At 38.0% G+C, this 19,430-nt stretch overlaps 2 protein-coding genes across 2 annotated transcripts; one reads left to right on the forward strand and one right to left on the reverse strand.

Annotated features, from left to right (window-relative positions):
- Window positions 1–1,156: 1,156 nt before the first annotated feature.
- On the reverse strand, window positions 1,157–18,427 carry LOC117815547 (sodium-dependent phosphate transport protein 2B-like). Its single transcript, XM_034687312.1, has 13 exons — window positions 18,367–18,427; window positions 18,142–18,252; window positions 17,030–17,158; window positions 15,420–15,563; window positions 15,028–15,139; window positions 14,494–14,686; window positions 14,199–14,294; window positions 13,992–14,112; window positions 13,293–13,460; window positions 13,054–13,170; window positions 12,614–12,738; window positions 3,530–3,574; window positions 1,157–1,352 (listed from the first exon to the last, which is right to left on the reverse strand). The coding sequence occupies exons 1-13, from the start codon at window positions 18,425–18,427 to the stop codon at window positions 1,245–1,247; spliced, it is 1,530 nt and encodes a 509-aa protein (XP_034543203.1). The 3' UTR covers window positions 1,157–1,244.
- Window positions 4,585–7,770, forward strand: bglapl (bone gamma-carboxyglutamate (gla) protein, like). Its single transcript, XM_034687073.1, has 4 exons — window positions 4,585–6,240; window positions 6,341–6,646; window positions 6,754–6,859; window positions 7,107–7,770. The coding sequence occupies exons 1-4, from the start codon at window positions 6,174–6,176 to the stop codon at window positions 7,207–7,209; spliced, it is 582 nt and encodes a 193-aa protein (XP_034542964.1). The 5' UTR covers window positions 4,585–6,173; the 3' UTR covers window positions 7,210–7,770.
- Window positions 18,428–19,430: the final 1,003 nt, after the last annotated feature.

The following is a 19,430-nucleotide window of genomic DNA, read 5'->3' on the forward strand; positions in this document are numbered from 1 at the left end:
TGAAGCCAATGTCAATGTTACATAAAGTACCACCAGGGGTCACTGAGTGGGAGTGGGATAACAGTGTGTTTCAGTATTATATCTTCAAAAGACCAATTGAAGTTTTATGAGCTTTATAGAGCTCATTTCAGAAACAAAGCGTTGTCACTAATGAACAGGAGCAATTAAAATAAGATTTATTGAACCGTTGTGTTTTAATTAACAGACCCTCTCCATTGTTTTACTAAATATGCAAGAGTCATCTGTAAAAGTTATATTAAGTTTCTCTGCATTGTATGTCCTTAAACCCTAATTTGTCTTTATTTTTTTCAACATAGGTAATGGGTAATTTTTCTAGTTGCAATTATTTTTTATCAAAATGTATGTTCATAGACATTCAATTTGTGATGAACACAGTCAGGAGAAGTTGCTTACTGTTATTTGAAGATGGATCCTAAAGCTTCCCAGTCCAGAGTTTCTCTTGGTGACAAAAAGTATACTCTTAGAATTTCTCCTTAAAGTTAAGACTAGATCCTGACAAAGATAAAAGTTATTTTCAAAGCACCTTAGCCTTTGAGAGAGCTCATCAGGAGCAAATCTGTTAAGAATAATGAGGAATTTGAAGAGGCTTAAGAGTTTCTCCAGCAGAGGAGGAAATATTGGAAAGATTGTATGATAAGAGAAATGTGCTCCAAACATTGAATGACAGTGAGTTCATAACTACACAGAATGGATCCTGCAGTGATCATGTTTGTGCTCCCATCTCCAAGGCATCACAACAATGCAATATCACCAGAAATAAAAAGGAATACAACATTAAGATATTTTACGACTAGAAAACCCGGTCGGGTTCTCTCGCAATTCTATGCACACGAGAGGTGAGCACCATTCAGAGAGGCTTGATTTTAATGACAGAGCAAAGCTAAGAGAGTACAGAATAACATTGGCAGCAACAAGCTGCACAACACAAAACAACTGCATAAGAATGTTCATATTTAACATGACACGTCACACCACAATCAATGTTTTAAAAAAGATTGTAATGAGCAAAATGCTTGGGCTTAATTGTTAGCAAATATACTTGGGCAGTCATAAATATACCTTAGCAGCTTGACCAGGTAAAGCCTTTTACTATCAGCATGTGAAGAGGCTACTGCACAAGTGGGAATGTGTTTTCAAATATTCTGAGAAGATTCTCAGAATGTTTGTGAAGTCGAGCACAGGAGTATGGTTGAAGTTCTTGAGCCGCCTAGGGCTCCACAGATCTACTGGGTGTAGACCAATGGAGGAATGGAAAGATAGTGAGAGAGAACCTGTCCGATCCAGAACACCCTACACCAGAGGTCAAGGCTCATGAGTGGAGAGGAGCAGAGCTGTCAAGTGATGATAAAAGTTCAATTAGATGGAGGGAGTGGTTGCTGAACAGACCTAGAAAATGTGGACTTGGTGTTGTGCTTTTTATGGTGGTAACTTCAAAAACCAGAGGGGGAAATAACATGCAGGTACTCAGTGGCTATGAGGGCTCTGACTTTGGGGTCATGGAAGCAAAGATTTGGATAGGAAAGGGATGCCATCTTCGCCTCCCTTTTGGAAGTTTTCCTTGGAAGTGTGACGAGGGCAAGCCCAGGATTGACCAAGAGCTTTCTCAAAGGATTATATAACCTATTGAAAATGGAAATCACATTCTGGGGGAGAGGAATGTCTGGGTTAGCTTGCTTAGCCTGCTGCCTGAGTGACCCAGAGAAGATACATGAAAAAATCAGCTGAAGGATCCTTAACTATTTATCTCCACTTCCTGTCCAGTTAAAAAAACAAAACATGAATCTCCAACTTTTACATTTTGAACTAACTTTGATTTATCGAATAGGATTTAATTTCTCTTTGTGTTAATACAATTCTCTAGCTAAAAAGTCCCTCCAAATAGGTGGGCTAGAAATTGCATAATTACGCAAACAAATGTCAAAACAGACAAAACTGGATTGTTTTTCTGAACTTCAAAAAAGATACTTAATCCTCCAAAAACAGTCACATTACAAATGATGATGGTATAGAACAGGATTCATGGCTTTGGAGTTAACTGCTTTAGTAGTTACATACTTTTCCTTTAGTAAGGTTTTTGAAGTAAGTGTTTTCTCACAGTGTGGTACGTCTTTACTGGGTGAATGATGTGAACACTTCCGCACCCACTGAGAAGAAAACAAGCCTCTCTTTTATGGGTTGTCTCATGTAAAGCAACTCTACTATTTCATCCTCTCCTCAAACAAAACCTAAGTACAGCCTGTGTTCTCCAAAACACAAGTAAATCCTGGAGAACTCACAGTCCTGCTGGTCTAAATTGAGCAGTAACTTTGCCCTTACTGTCCTACGGAAACCTCATAAATCGTCAACTCTATCCGGTCTCTATGTAAGAAGAGTCTCTCATAAGTACGCAATAAGTTTACTGTGGGTGATAAGCATTTGGTTTCTAACAAGTGTGCTTTTTCCCTGTTTTTCTTTCCAAAAGATCATCATGTATTTGAAAGGAAATTATATTGATGGACAGTACAAGTTTTGGAACAACAACCATAAATCAGTATCATACTCATAGTCAGTTTATTTGTTTTACAAAGTAACATATTGGTTTAAAAACCAGTAATAAATTAATTTAACAGTCACATTATACTTTCCAATTAATTTTCTGTAAATCAGCTTATGCTGTAAAATAAACATTTTTATGTATATGTGTTAAAAATATAAGTAATTAGGAGAGAAATTTATGGTTTAAGATAAATATTAAAAAAAGAATATTAACCGTCTACTTTGTAAGATCCAGTTGTAGAGTAAGACCATTTGTATACATGTCTATGAGAAAACAACCCTTGTCTTCACTTGATTTATTTTGTCTTTATGGTCTCAATCACTTGCTTCAAGTCTTTTCCAATGAAGCTGGATACTTATTTCTTAAATTATGGTCCTACTTAAATTATAAGGCACCATAAAGTAGGTTATTCCTTCAGTGAGGCCTACACTGTGTTTGGCAAGTCATTAAAATAGCAACCTGTCAATCAGGATAGATGAGTAGTTATTCATTTTTACACTGCAGTCCAAAATTGGTCGTTCTTGGCATCATAAGAATAAAACAGTGCAAGCTTTAAACTCAAACACACAGGTAGGAAAATAGTCTACAAAATCAATGGCTTGTAGGGAGAGAGGGAAGCTAAGATGGGAAGCCTGGATGCAGTGTTCTAGAGCAGTTGCAGGCGGGACAATCCCGGGACTGATCCCAGTATACAGGGAGTTACAATAGTCAAGAAGGGAAGAGACAAAAGCATGGATTACTTTTTCTAGGTTATTCTGAGAAAGGATGGGTTTTAACTTTGAAATGCTTCCAAACTGAAAGAAATGGTTCTTCACCATGTTTTCCACCTGTGACTTAAAAGTAAGAACTGAATCGAAAATAAATTGAAGGTTTTTAGCAGATGGTTTAATGAAGGTGGGCAGGTCCTAAGTTATTATAAAAAACTTCAAGCACTGACTGAAACAAATACACATACAGTAGTATAAGTGTTACCTTTTTTTTCTTCAGGCTGATGCAACTCTCTAATAGAAGAGTAACCTACAAAGAGATTTATTGTATTAACATTTTATAAAGCAAAAGGAAGGAAGGAATGCAAAAATCTACAGACAAATTTACTGTACTTTACACAGATCTGTTTGTCCAAACAAAAGGCATGGACTCATGAGGTGTCTCCCAATTTAGTTGGTTTAAAATTGGCTTTCATTTACATACTTTGAGCAAAGTCAGTTAAAATAAATATCACTACGTTGCTGTTTTGTAGCATTTTAACTAAAATCTGTGAACTTCAGGTTCCATAAACCTTTACCTACCAACACAGAATGTTCTCTGTGAGTGAAGAGAATCCACAAGCAGAGTGGTCATGGTTTAAAAAGACATGTAACTCTAACATTTTAAGATGTTTTATTCCATGTGTTTTACATGAGAGGAGCAAAGTAGGCCGGGTCAAAATAAAAAAGATCTTTGGGCATTATATCGGAAACTCATCAGTTAACCACTGTGCTTAATCATAATCCTTCAGTTTAAACTTATCTATCCTTCATATTTCTTGATGAAGGTGTTTCAGAAAACAATTTGTTGAAAGGTTAAGGTGAATTCTGGTTTGAGCCTTGATATACAAGATCTATGGTGCTCTGTCACTGTGTACCTAAACTAAAAATAACTCTTCAAAATGTAAACAAACAAAAGGATGAACTTGAAGACAAACTGTAAACAAGCAGCAGAACATGAAAAAACTGAAACAATAATACCAAAAAAGCAGAGTTGTTGAAAGTTGACATTTAAAAAAAATCTAGAAATATTTTAAGCCTTTTGGACAGATTGTCCTAAATGCTTATCTTAATTGTATATGCATACACCTGTACATCAAAGTTTTTCACTTTCTGTGGAACAAACAGGCATCGTGTGCACCCATAACAACAGTAGAGACATTACTCACTCTCCAGATTTAATGACCCGAAGCCAAAACGCAATCACAATCCGATCCAAAAGAGAAGTGATCCAGGCACTGTTTTTTGTCATAGCTGTTCAGGGACCTTGCGGCATTTCTTTTCTCTAACTCTGTCCCCCACGCAATGCATCCACAAAAATGGACACTGGACCAGACATTGAAATTACACAGCACATGGTCCAAGACAAATCCCTGAAACCAGGAATAACACAAGACTATGAAACACGAAGGACACAGAGGTCACTCTGCAGCAGCACTAAATTTCTCACTACATGACAGTTAAAGCCATTGTGGGGCCCTGTGAGATTTATATTTATATGAGTGAAGTGATACGTTTGCATAAATGGTTGGATATCAGGACAGTGTTTAAGCTGCAGAATGCTTTAGGTTTATAATGCGAGCTGCGTTTTTTATGATAAACCACAGCTGAAGCCACTCGCAAACTCGTTCGCACAAACAGTGCGCTGCATCCAAACCCGCATGCATATCGCTGTGCATCCAGCACATGGGGGCTACCTATATTTAGCTGTATATATGCTAAAATACATCAAGTGGAGCTGTGCATTTGGGTAGTTGGTTGGCGTTGGTAAGCCGTGGCCGTGCCTGGATCGGGCCCGGAGCTGGATCTGTAAATAGTGACTGACTGCGGTTCTGCTGGGACTCAGCAACACTCTAATTAAGCTCTGTCGCATAACGAGGCTCACTGCTGTTTCGTGGCACTCGATTAGTAGCTTGTGGTCAGCTGAGGCTGTAGTTTAGGGGTTTGTGGAGGAGGGAGATCACATCTGGGGCAAGGAGTACGGTAGCATAACAGCAACAACAGAGCTGGCAACACCGAGCGTTAAAGAGGCAACCCTGCGACGAGTCTCCCTGATTAAAATCCAATCATATCTTATGGGTATTTTATAGAGATCAGAAACACACTTGTATGGACTTTTGGGGGTTTTGTAGAATTATTTATACTCCACTGATGAGGGGTGAGGATTGAGAGGAGCTTAAAGGGGATGTACAGGATTGGTAAGCAAGTCAAGTATAAAAATGATTTGGTTTGACCTCAGAAAATGATTGACAGTGAAAATATTGCATTTCTTTTGGAGAAAATAGGAGAAAAACACGTCTCGGTTTATCCAAAAGCAAGAGCGACAACCCTTTTTTAGGATATCAATTAGACAGTTCAATTTGATATTTATTCAACAGGTCATAAGTTATATCTTTCAATTTAAAGCTAGAAAATGTATGTGTATATTTTTGTGTGTAAGGGGGAATCCCCTAGAGTGAAAGTGGTCTCTTGGACTTGGACTGGCTTTAATGCTACTTAAAAGTTTAGATATGTACATACACACAAAAGTTTGTATAAATGCACTGTACGTACAGTTGAATGCCAGGAATTTTTGTGGTCGTGTAAGTTTGTATGCGGGTGATTGAGTTGTTCAGACACTGTGCCAGAGGTGCGTGGGTGTTTATTTGAGCCTTCATGACAAGTGGAAGTGGAAAGTTGACATTTGAGTCCCCAGCCAATCAGAGGATTATATCATTGTGTGGGTCTGGCCTGACAAAGGAGGAGGACTACAGTATATAATGATCTCGTATTTGGGGAAAGGAACAGAGTGAACCACTGAAGGAAAGCTTCGAAGAGAAAGCTTCAAGACAAAAACTAGTCTACAGCAAGAGACCAACTAAAAAGGCATCATGAAGACTCTGACTCTCCTCCTCATCTCTGCTCTTCTGACAGTGTGCTGGTCCATGTCCATGGGAGGTAAGGACAAATTCAGCATGGCTGTGAATCCTATGTTATCTTGATCACTGTAAGCAGCTACAGTATGAATGACAAGGTGGTATCTTAATGTGATTCTCAGCTGTGGAGCCAGATGTGATCGTGGACCCTGAAGCTGACACAGCGGCTGATGATGCAACCGCTGACCCAGCAACTGCTGCCGCCGAATCATCCTCTGAGTCTTCTTCTTCCTCCGAGTCCAACTCGTCTTCAGACTCTTCAGCGTCTGATTCCGACTCAGGCTCAGACTCATCAGCCTCTTCTTCCTCCTCCTCTGAATCATCCGAGTCATCTGAGTCTTCTGAGTCCGACTCTTCTGCCTCCGATTCCTCCTCTTCATCTTCATCTTCATCCTCTTCCTCTTCATCAGAATCAGCCAGTGTTGAGGGTATGTACTGTTATTGTTACCACAACAATCTTAGCATGCTATTCAGCATTGCTTTAAAAACTTTTGTGCAAAGAGCTTAACTTATGTGTCTGATTTTGTCATTATAGCAACCACAGAGGCTCAGGTGTTAGTGAAGAGAGACCTTGCGTCTATTCTCCTGAGGAGAAGAAGACAGGCCCCAGCTGGAGACCTCACCCTGCTGCAGATGGAAAGGTAGTTTTTTTTCTTTTATAGATACAGCTTTACTCACCAGTACATAACTGTTATTTTAGAAAGTATTTTTTGTTCAGTGAATGGCTGAAATTAATTTAGAAGTTCACTCTACAGATGAAATGGTTCAAGTTTTATTCTGGATTCTTTGATTCATAATTCAGAACTATAAGCATGATGTTATTCACATCTGTGAAAACACTGAGTATTTAAAAGCCTTCTAACTAATTTCCTCTGCTTTGCTTTCCAGACTGAGTGAGGTGTGTGAGACAAACATGGCCTGTGACGAGATGGCTGACACTCAAGGAATTGTTGCAGCGTACACCGCCTACTATGGACCCGTCAACGTCTAAGTTCTGAAGCCTTTAAAAAAAATCTATACAAGAACTGTTTTCTCTGTCTTATTTTTTTAAAACAACTACCCCCCTCTGAATCCAGACAAGGAGCAGACTATTGTAACAAATAAAATGGCAAATAATGGGTTTGGCCCATGTTTTGGTGTTAGGTGGAGCACATCTGAAGCACAAACGCTTGCACAAGTGACCAAATTTAGCGGTCCTAAATGAAAAAGGCCTCCTGCAGGCAGATAGAAAAAGGCACATGGAAACGCAAGCCTGTGAAGTATGAAGTAGCCCACACATTGATAAATTATTCTCCACTCTATGGTATTGTTTTATAAATGGTGCTACAAGTGCAGATTTGTTGTTTTTTAATATGTTGATGTTTTTATATTGTGCTTTACTGTTACTTTAGCTATAAGTAGAAGTTCTTGTAAGTAGTGGATGTAGAACTGTAGTTTAGTGGAAATGCATTGATAGTTGTAGTGTACAGTGTGCGAAATGCACATGGGTTATCTGAAATGACTGTAACCACAAATTGCCTCTGGGTTTGAAAATAATAAATTATTTTCCAAATGTTTTTTGTCTACCTGTGTCTTAATATGTGTTAATTGTTAACCCTGGTGCTATTAATGTTTTTGCCTTTTATGGTTACCTAAACATTCAGCTGTAAGGCAAGGCAAGTTTATTTATAAAGCACCATTCATACAAGAACAATTCAAAGTGCTTTACAGAGTTAAAAACAAAGTAAAAACCAGAACAGTAGCAATCAACAAAAACATACAGCAAACATTTAAAACATTTAAATTTCATATGTGGCCAGTAATGTTTGATCTACTCTCTCTCTCTCTCTGTACTTATGTAACTTAACGTACATAGTAAATAGTGTTGGATCTTATTATTTATTTAAATTAGGAGGGATTATTCTCAATAATCAGCCCCCGTCACTGCTTTGAAGTCCATAACTGTAGGGAGGCAACAGTTGCATTCACATCCACTCACACCCCTGAAATTAATGACTAGTTTTTTGTTCTTCTTCTAAACATTCAGATGGCAGAGCATTTAATCAGCTGCTCAGTAAAAAACTTATTTAACCTGGGTCCAAAGTTTCGACTGCTATACAGGCAGTAGGCAAGCTGCCATTTTTGATTTAAGTCTGTATCCAGAATTGTAATGTCTGCTGCCCAGGAACCACAACAACGTCTCTATAAAACCCTCAGAGCTCAATGATTACTTAATGCTCACACAAAAACAGAACAAAGAAGCTAAAATTCCGCTATTTTATAGTGGATGAATATAACTTGTCCAGATAACACAAACATGCACAAATGAATTCTATAAATGACATCATCACCAGCTGTCTCCTTGTCTCCCATACTGAGTATTTGGTTGTCTCATATGGCTTTGATTTGGTGCCACTGCACTTCTCATATATGCCACTGGATGGCAATGATGACCAGTAGAACATTTCTGAAAAGATAATGCAACGTTTTAAATCCACAAGTGAGGGCTGAAATTTGGCTTAAACTGTAAAACTTATACTATCTGAGCTAAATACTCTTTGAAAAAAAAATTTTTTTTTCAAAACCCTGAAATGGATGATCCTGAAAGACGAGAAAGTGATGAAGGAATGAAACAAAAAATGTTGTGGAAAGGAGTTTTCTCTCTGCTTGTACAACTGCAGAAAAACCTCACACTCATCTAAACTCAACTCTGCAGGCATTTGCTTTGTTAAGAAATAAAGCCAAAAATAAATCAGTGTATACACAAGTTTTGATTTTAGCCCATGCTGGAAATGGTTATCTATAAATTACTGCTACATTTCAAACAAAATTCAGCAGTTAAATGATCGAAAAGAAAACCTTTCACAGCTTTACTTTTCAAAACTTTTTTTTTGTATCCAAATAACGAAAAAATCATGAGGATAATTTAAACTGTAGAGCATATTACACTAGGTGAGAATAGAGACTATATCACCACACGGTGAAAGACAGAGTAAAGTGGTTTAATTGTGACAAATTAAACCAAAAATTGAATAAAGGTTATGGTATAACAACCACAACACCTAAGATCAAGAGTGTGAGATTTCTACTCTATGTCACGTGCTGAGGGGACCATGTAACAAGTTGAAGGCTGCACTAAGTTGCTGCTTAATCATTAACAGAACGAGCAGAGGAGATTATCAGGTCACTAATTGCTTTGTAAAATAGAGTCCAAGAGGTGACTGCACCAGATCATTGCAGAACTATGCCACATGTACATTAACACATCACTGAATTAAAATAGGTTTTGGAACAAGAAAAACAATAATTTTCACCACAGGTCCTGATCCACAGTGACCTTGTGCTTTTGACAGCACTTTTGAGGCCAATCACTAAAGTCTTAACAAGCTAATACAGTTTATGTTGTATCTGGGGTTGCCACCCAGTTCAATAAATAACTTGGTACAATCAGTAATGCAAGAAGTACATTGAGCTTTACTTTTTGAGAGATACAATTGCTAAGAGATAGAGAAAAGAATGTGTCAAACATGTGAAAGCCATTTATTCTGTGCATTGTCTGTGTGGCCTGTCCAATTGACCGTTAGCCTCATAGCATGCTACAGCTAACCAAACATGTCTGCAATGAAACTGCGTTCACATGCTGTTTGGCCCAATATTCCACACAAGAACAGATATAATTGTGACTAAATTTAAAAGTAACTTACAGTTTGTGATTTTGACTGGTTGACATGGAAGAGCCCCGGTTGTTTGCGCCAGCCCAAACGCGAAAACACCTGCATACTGCATACCTGCATACTTTGTATCTGCTAAGAATGAGTCACAATCATAGACTGTATAAAAGGTCTCAATGACTCACTGGCTCTGTCACATGTCTTCAGTTGAGCTGCTAACAATTTAAAGGCATCCAAAACTAACTAATTTAGTGTTTGGGCCAAATCCAAACTCCCAATATTTAAGGTGGTCACAAGTCAAAAAAAAGGTTGGAAACTACTGGGAAATAAGTAAACTAAACTAAAGTAGACTCTAAACTGTCTTTCCTGATAAGTCCCCTCCACCGTCATTTCTCAGAAAAAAAGTCCTCAGATAAGGCTGATAAAGAGCAATAAATGCTCTCCTATTTTAGCTTCTATTAAAGGTAGGGTTAATGAAGTGATATTTGGAATGCTGACCCGAGTGGTTTCTAAAGGGGGGGAAGAGAAAAAGTTATTAGAATCCCTCATTTCTAGTCTTTTCATTTTATATGTTCACATCTTTTGAACAACACAGTATACAACTCAATATTTATTACTCAAGATTAAGCATCAGTATCTTAAAAATCAGTCAGATGCACAGTCATCTATTTTTTAATTATATTCTTTGAATACAATAATCTTTTTGAATTACAAAATGTTTGTTTACACCTTAAAACGATGTGTTGTGAATTTCAATGTGTCTTTCATACACAGGTAAGAAATCAATTTTCCCCTACAAGAAATAAAAAACAAGAAAAGCTAAAACCTGATAGAAACACGGAAAAGTCTGAGTCTGTCGATTGTAACCTGCTTAGCAGATTATGTGTAGGTCTGGTCATTAATGACTGTATATGCGCTTTACAGCTCGTGTGAGGAACTTCTAGACTGTTGATTTTGGTGACACCTGTGGACAAAATGATACATCTTTTATCTTTTCTGTTTTTTCCTGTACATGAGTCAGTTAATTGACATTAATCACTGCCCGGCACTTTCTTATTCAAAATGCATGAATAGTGCTTTCAGCCTTTTTCTTCACCATCTCAAAACTCGTCACTGGAGCTTTAAGTGCCTTAACGCCATGACATCTTCAGCAAGTGCCCAACTGCATGAGCTTGAAAAATGCAGCTTCATATTTGCATCATAGTGCGCTTTCAATAACTGTTCATGACAACTGTCAGGTACTTAGTGCAACATTATTTCATATAAACTTAATTTTTACCTAATAATTTTTGTAACTTATCATCGTATTATCCGTAATTAGGAAAGTCTGATCGTGATAGATCTAGAAGGATTTCTAAGTGGCTGTTTGGTTAGCCTTTTAGAGCTTAAGTTAGATAAATATAACATCAAAATTGTCTGTATTCTACATTTTTCTCATTGTCCGCAGTTAATAGAGCAATATAACAATACATTGTTATATTGTGATTTACAAATGACAAACCATGACAAACATATCTTTGCACCATATACACATTGTCACACATAAACATTGATGTACTAAATCTCACAGACGGGAATTTTTCAAAATCTGCAGCTCTATCTTTATCTCATCCTCCACCTCCTTCTCAGCACTCATGGCAGGGTTATCATACACCTCTGTGCACGGTCTCTTCTTGTTGTCTGCTGATTCTTTCTCTGTGTGTTCTTGGTCATCAGCAGAAATCTGGCAACATTTACAACAGCAGCAGCATTTGGCCATCATTACACCAACCACTTTGTCCCATGGAGCCAGCGAGTGAGCCCAGAGAGGGAGGAAGTCCCAGGATTGCAGCGCTTCAGGCAGACATCCAGGCCTCTTTTTCTGCAGAATGTTGATGATGATGATGACTATCAACATGACAAGCAGAGGTACAGCTACACCTACAAGAACCTCCCAACCTGCCAACGACAGGCTGAAGACAAGGAGCGGTAAAACAAAGAAGCAGCAGATAATGTAGACTGCAGCAAACCAGCGGTAGGAGGCCGTGATGTTGCCAAGGCCTTTAGCCAGTCTGATAGGTATGCGGGTTAAGGGTATTGGATACCATAGAAGGATGCCAGAGATGTTGAACAGGAAGTGCACAAGGGCAATCTATAGAAATTGTTAAAAATAGAACAAATTAAGAACTGAAATGTTTTGACGCATGTCAGATTTTATTACATATTATCACATAGGCATTAAATAAATTAGATATTATTGGCTCTGGTTAAATTAATGGATCTGATTTCTATTGGAACAAAATTTTTAAAGGTATATATATTTTTGGTAGAGGCATTTTAGCCTCATTGATGGACAGCTGAAAAGAGACAGGAAATGTGAGGAGCTTGAGAGTGGGGAAGACGCAGCAAATGGTCGAGGCCAGGAGCCGAACTTTCTTGAATACAAGAAAAAATCCCGTTGGAATTAGATATTAAGGAACTACTGTTTTTATCACTGATTTACCTAATGGGCCATCTGATGGTTAAATGGTATCAGTTAAAAGATTTTAATTTGGATTTTGTTGTCCCTGTATAGCCCTATAAACTGAAGTTATTTCACTGTTTAATATAGAACAACTATGTTACAAATGATAAGGTACAAATCGTGAAAAAAAACTGCATCCTATGCCGTTAAAAACCCAAACAAATCAGAATAAATTCACAAAAGACCTACTCAAAAGTAGTTACTCTACATGTGTGCACATTCTTTTTGTGTGAGTTACTAACCTGTAGAGCATTAGCCAATGTGTCTCCTGGACTAGCCATTGCTGCCAGGATGGCTGTGGTGGTTGTGCCAATGTTGGAACCCAAAGACAATGGGTATGCTCTTTCTATGCTGATGACACCAATACCTATTCAGACAGACAGGACACTGCTTAAAATACTGTACACATTTTCACTAACAATGTCTCTTCAGCTATATGCTTATGTTCCTTTTTTACAAGGACATTTGTAACATTTATGATCTTCAAGCCTGACTGATTACATATATAGCACAAATAAATAACAATAAGCTAGTAAAATAAGTGTGATCTTTCTTAACTGAATTTAACTTTTCTTTTCATGAGAAAGTGTGTGTACACTTTTGCAGACAAAATGATACATAGATTTCTGAAAAGAAAAAAAAGAGATGTTTTTTAGTTAGAGTAATGGATGGTTGACCTCACCAACAAGTGGAGTTATAGCAGAAGTGAAAACCGAGCTGCTCTGCACTATGAAGGTCATGCCTGCTCCAACTAAAATGGCAATGTAACCTGTGACCCAGCCAAACGGAAATGGGAAATCTGCAAACACAAAAAGTAACAAATATAAAAACAACATTCATGCTTTGCGAACATATGAAATAGCATTGACATTAATTGCATCTATATGTTCTTCATTCTTGTGTGTTTTCAATGCTGCTCACCAGTGTTGAGGATCTTCTTGATGACTCCAGCCACCTGTCCCTTTAGCATGGAGTTAAGCAGTTTGACAATCAGAATGAGACAGGAGCAGAGAACCAGCAGAGAGAGAGCCAGCAAGATCAGACCTACTGCCAGGTCAGGTAGATTTACGTTCACGAACAGATGTGTACCTGCATGTACAAAAACAGACAGACACATACTTTAAAGATGACTTCTATTGTTTTTGTTTTAAAGCTACAGGGGCTACATGTTTATTAATGCTGCAAAGATCATCTTTTTTGAATTGGTGTATATGTTTCTCGTGTTTCTGCAGCCAGCCTCAAGCGGATCTCGATGAATTGTAGATTATAACACTTCCGCATGGGCTTCATATTTAGATTTTATTTCAAAGAACTGGAAAGTTTGGGGGAGTAACATCAGTGTACATTCATACATTTTATCTTTCAAAAAAACTGTTTGATGTCTTTGCCAGATACTTACATTTTTTTTCTAAAAACAGCTATTGGGTCAAAGCATTTTTAAACTGAATTAAAAGAGACCATAATACATAAGTTAAAGAATGTGAAGTTGATCTGCCTGGTTATAACCTTTTATTTTTGCATTATGTAGGCGTTCTACATTATAAGTAGGGTAGATTTTCATTTGTATAAGATTTCATTTGTCAGACTGTGAAGTGTGAATCTTCTGAATACTGGTCTTACATTTCTCAATATTGAAGGTTTGTGAAACATTCGCCAGTGTGATGGTGTTGTTGCCATCATCCCAGCAGTCTGATGGTGATGTGCAGTTCTCTGGACCTGGAACTGTTACGTTCATCAAGGTCTGTAAGACAGGAAAAGTTTGATCATTAAGATTTCCATTAATGTTTCCGAAATTAGCTATACAAGAACGAAATGTTTTGCTCTTACTGTGTTGGTGTAGGTTTTGCACCATCTCTTGACAAGACTCTTATTTCTCGCTGCAGGGTCTCCGGTGGCGATTCCACTAATGACAGACTTATCCAACTACGTCAGAGAGATATAGGAGAGAATGTGCTTCAATGTAAAGTCAATTCACAAATGAAGGGAGTAAAAACCATCTTAATTACAAAGAGCTACATTCAGCCTCCAGAGAAGAAATGTCCACTTCTCCAGTTCATGTGCTACATTTCTTAGAAGTCAGTTTGCACATGCAACAACATTATCATTAGGAATAAGTTGGTACCTCTATAATTGACTCAGTGAGCACATCAGTGATCACATTTAACAAGTCTGGAGCCTCTCCGCTCTCGATTTGGAAGGAGTCGATAATGAGCTTGGTGACCTCATACAGATAACCAGTGGCAACCTCCAGAGGCAGCAACACCAGTACAGAGAGCCAGTTGAAGAAGTCGTGCACTGTGGCGCCTGCAAAAGCCCTGTGTGCGTGTGAAAGGAGGAAACAAATGAAGTCTGTATTTCTAATACATCAAAGCTGAGTCTATTTGTTACATTTTCTATCACAGACTGTGATGAAAGTCTGGTTTTGTTACTTGAATGCTGATCACATTTCCAGGGCTGTCCCAGAGCTGATGCAGCTTGTTTAAGAGTTTGTCTCCAATTCGAGACCAAGTCTTTTAGAAAATGATTGCCGTGTCAGCACATTTTTTTTGCTGTCACAGTGATAAAAATATTATTTTCAGGGTGAGACGATGATACAGTTGAATTTCTTAAATTCAACAAACATAAATGTCACTGAGAAAAAAAACATTGACCTTACCTGCGAAAGGTGCTGCGTTCACCAGCCTGTGTCATCGCGACCAGTGTGTTTGTGACAGAGGTGCCGATGTTGGTGCCCATGATGATGGGAACAGCTAGCTGGACCGAGAGCACTGCCAGAGCACACAAGGTTCATTCATCAACAATCCTTTGAGTACTTCACACCTCCAACCTTATCATCATTCATGCATCTGTATTCTGTGAATAGGTGTGTGTGTGTGTGTGTGTGTGTGTGTGTGTGTGTGTGTGTGTGTGTGTGTGTGTGTGTGTGTGTGTGTGTGTGTGTGTGCATGCATGTGTGTGTGTGTGTGTGTGTGTACGTGTGTGTGTACGTGTACGTGTGTGTGTACGTGTACGTGTGTGTATGTTTGTGATGTGTAGGACTGCACTTACAGCCAGAGGAGACCATGCTGACAACAATAGAAGAGGAAGTAGATGAGCTCTGGACCAGCAGGGTGACCAGAACACCGATGACCAGACCAGCCAGAGGGTTGCCCAGAACTGAGTTATCCTGAAAGATGTCACCTGCTGCTTTACCTGGACAAGGTGAACACAGAAGAATGCACATTACAGTGTTTCTCAATTGCTAAAACTCATTTTTCGACATCCACCACGCTTTCCTCAACACTATAAGCACAAAACCCAAATTTCAAACTACATTCACCAAACCTCTGACTCTTCCTGCAAAACTCAAACAATGTTGTCAGGTCAATCAAAATTAAAACCAAACTGAGCAGTCATTACACACTGCATCAAAAAATTGAAAACACAATGCTCAGGACACAAAGCTGTAGAAATAATGTTTATTGTTCACAGTAGGCTAAATTAATTTAGCAAAAAAATAAAAAATCCTTTGAATGTAGCACCTGTATATAGTAAAAATAAAGTGACAGCATATATAAATGAGAAGAACATGGTATATCACAGTAGCTCGGATTTCATCAGAAGTTACTGTTCTTTGTTTTTCTCGATTTTGCTCCCACCCTCTTCCTCCTCGACCACCTCTTACACGCACTCTTCTTCTGCCTCTCAGATTATTTCTATCCATTGTACAACCTTCAACAACCAGTGCTCTCTGAACTGGCTTAAATTGGTTTCCTCACATAATTGGCCACAAGTGTTATCAGTTCTGAGTGGTTGTGTTTAAGCTGTGACTCCTGTGCTTCAAATGTGTTTAACATTTGCTCCCTGTGCTTACCATTATGCAACACAAGTGCATCAAAGTGCAACATGTGTTTTAGTGAGTGAGAATGTGTTTGCAAGTTGTGTCTACAGGTGCAAAGTGCTTATGATTTTGCCAAAAGAGTGACTGATTCAATACATGGGTTCAGGCCGCTAAGAATTTGGTTCAGACAATAAGGTTTAGTGTTTAAGCAATTGAGAAATACTGTAAGAAAAACAGTTATCCCAAATGCTTCCTATAGAAGACTTCTCTAATTATTCAATCCTATCACAGAGACTCAAAGAGTTATTGGCAACACAGGAACTGCTCTCAGTTGTCTATGTTAATGTACCCCAAAGTTACACCTGGAGATCTATAAGGTCCAGTGCTGAGTCCTATTTCATTCACCTATTAAATGCTTCCTCTTTGTTATATTATGAGAAAGCACTCCATTAACATATATTGTTATGCAGAAAAGTATTACAACTCCTTATCATGCTGCTCTAATAAGAGCCCCAATGCTCTTCAGCTTGTCCAAAATGCTGCAACTTGTGTATAATAAAGAACTGGAGAAAGAAACAATTTCTCTCCTTTATTTGCTGTCCCGTGTGTGCAGCCCACAGGGCCCAATTACCCCTCTAGAACATGGGCCCCACAGTATACAAGCCTGCTTGTGGTACCAAGATTACAAAAGCAGTATGGGAGGAAGCACCTTAATAATCAGGCCCTCTCCTTCTGAATAACTGATTAGTTTGTGCTGAAAAAGCAGACCGCAACTGCTTAAAAGATTTATTTTTCATTACAGTTGCAGATTGTTTTAGATAATCAACAGTGTCTTTACCTCCAACTAGCTGGAAAGCTGAGCTAAGGATGTCCAGAGAACAGATGAACATGTAGAGGAAGCCCAGCAGCATGATCAGCTTCCCAACTGACACCACTACTCGCATCACCTTCCCCTTTGTGTCCAGAGCTGAAACACAGACATCAAGAGAATGAAACATGGAACAGTAACAGGAACAACATATTTTTGATTTATCATCATACAACAAGCTTTTTCCAATGAGGTTATTTTCACTGCAGAAAAAACTCATTTAATGTAGTAGAATAACTAACACCAGAAATTATGGTTTCATTTTGGTATAAGTACATCATTAGGCTGTTAACAGAAAAGAAAACTGTGTGTTATACATTTTATACGTGCACCAATTTAGCAAAAAAGCTAAAATTAAATCATAAGATATAGATTATATAAAATGTACAACTTATATATTCACATACAGTTAGTATTGCAATCTTATCTTATCTTATCTTATCGTTTCTGCAACAGATTGCCGTATAATATGGCGTTTTAAGGTGACAGTGACTGTAAGATGAAGTCACTGTTAACTTACTACATTTGCACAGACTCAGTTGTCTCTCAGGCTTAATTGTCTAGATAATGTCAGTTTTTATTTTTGACCCCTAATAATCATATATAATCACTGTGGTAACATTGATTTGTTTTCTTGTCAAGGTGAAAGATAAATGATTGACTGGAAGATCTGCGCTCATGAAAACATTTCATTGTTAAACAAAGAAATGTTCACACTTGTCAATAGATCCTTTAATGACAAAGTTACAGTATATCTCTACAGAGATTTACTTTTATTTAAAACATATGATAGAGATTATTGATTAATAAGATACAGCTAAAAGTGCTACTGGGGGATCCACACAATCTAATGACTCGACTTGGCTTCTGTGCGGTTGTGTAACACTGCAATGTGGGACTGATTATTATATCTACAGTAAGCTACATGTTATCAATCATCAGGGGTGTAAATGTATTACTCACTGACCATGTACACAGCATAGCTACAGTATATCTAATCAGGGCTGACTCCTTTAATAACACAACGATAAGACTATACTGTACTTGAACAAGTAATAATGTAACATGTAGTTAGTCTTCACCTGACCACGGGATCCCGGTGTCCTTCAACTCAGGCATGTCCCACGGGTCGTCCTCATCTGCGGCCTCGTCAACCAGGGCCATGGTGGAGTGAGCCGGGCTTGTTTTCACGTCTGAGATAAACAAAAAGCATGAATACTCTCACAGTTGTTACAAATATACACAGAATATTATATTTAACTAATACCTGTAGATTCATCACAGGGGTTATGCAGTATCAAAAATACCTTTGCTCCCCTTTCCTTGTCTCTCGTCGCTGTATTCCTTGCCTTTCATCTGATCATCCATTGTCTGAGAAAAAGGGGAGAGCAGAATGTACTGATAAACATATTTTCACTCTCTTATCTTAAGGTGTGGCTGAAGTTAAGGTGCCCTTACTATAAGTTTTTATCCAGATCATCAGTTCATTTTGTGTAAAGTAAAAAGTTGTGAATAACCCAAGGTAAATAGAGACATTTAGGTTGAAGTATGAAATGTGATACATGTTATTGACCAGGAAAAGTTAAGTACAGAGAATTGGAAATAGAAAACGGTAGTTCAGCACATTGTAGCTATGATTCATAGTTGTTACACAGAAATCTCACAGCTTTGATTGAAATAAGTATTAAACATACAATAAAATGGGATTCTGAGGACATGAGAGAAGAGTAATGTCAGTGTTATTTTACACTTATTACTCATTTTGACTTTAAAGACACCTCATGCAGGAGTTGTGCTTATAGCCTAAATGTTATTTTATCATCAACTAGTAATACCTCACTGTTTTTAGAACACACTGTTACAGTCACCACATAACTATTTAATTTTGCCCTTGTGTAACTATTCCTTTACGGGCTGAGACCAAATTATTAAATCCAAGGCCCTGAATCGTTTAGCTTTATATGTTCACCTATTATCATCCTGAGTCCTTAGACCCCCATTACCCAGTAACCTATACTTAAGTCTTATATTACCTTTATAGTCCCATAAGTGATAGCAATATATTTGCTGGTTTAGCATTTGTCATTACATGTTGTTTTTTAATAATTTCCTCTTTTGTTTAAAATTATAACCCCTTGTCATCATTTTATCACATGGCTGCAGTGTAAAGTGCTGTCTGCATTATTTTTGATCAGGATTTCATTTCAAAATGCTCTATATTTTCTGTTCCAAATGTCTTGGTAGAGTTGCTTTATTTGGTGGACTTAATGTGGCAGACATAGTCAACAAGTAGGACATATAGAATCATCCAAAATACAGATCAAGGACACATGGATCATGACTCTACACACTACACACTGGATTTCTTATC

The sequence above is a fragment of the Notolabrus celidotus genome, chromosome 7, assembly GCF_009762535.1.
Source record: "Notolabrus celidotus isolate fNotCel1 chromosome 7, fNotCel1.pri, whole genome shotgun sequence".
Lineage (NCBI taxonomy): Eukaryota > Metazoa > Chordata > Actinopteri > Labriformes > Labridae > Notolabrus > Notolabrus celidotus.

Excerpts from the sequence above, each read along its gene's own strand:
- bglapl (XM_034687073.1), top strand. The coding sequence starts at position 6,174 with ATGAAGACTCTGACTCTCCTCCTCATCTCTGCTCTTCTGACAGTGTGC. Across the intron at positions 6,241-6,340 it reads CTGGTCCATGTCCATGGGAG|CTGTGGAGCCAGATGTGATC; the intron begins GTAAGGACAAAT and ends TGTGATTCTCAG. Across the intron at positions 6,647-6,753 it reads AGAATCAGCCAGTGTTGAGG|CAACCACAGAGGCTCAGGTG; the intron begins GTATGTACTGTT and ends TTGTCATTATAG.
- LOC117815547 (XM_034687312.1), bottom strand. The coding sequence starts at position 18,427 with ATGGATGATCAGATGAAAGGCAAGGAATACAGCGACGAGAGACAAGGA. Across the intron at positions 17,159-18,141 it reads CACCGGGATCCCGTGGTCAG|CTCTGGACACAAAGGGGAAG; the intron begins GTGAAGACTAAC and ends TCTGTGTTTCAG. Across the intron at positions 15,564-17,029 it reads AGCTTTCCAGCTAGTTGGAG|GTAAAGCAGCAGGTGACATC; the intron begins GTAAAGACACTG and ends CACCTTGTCCAG.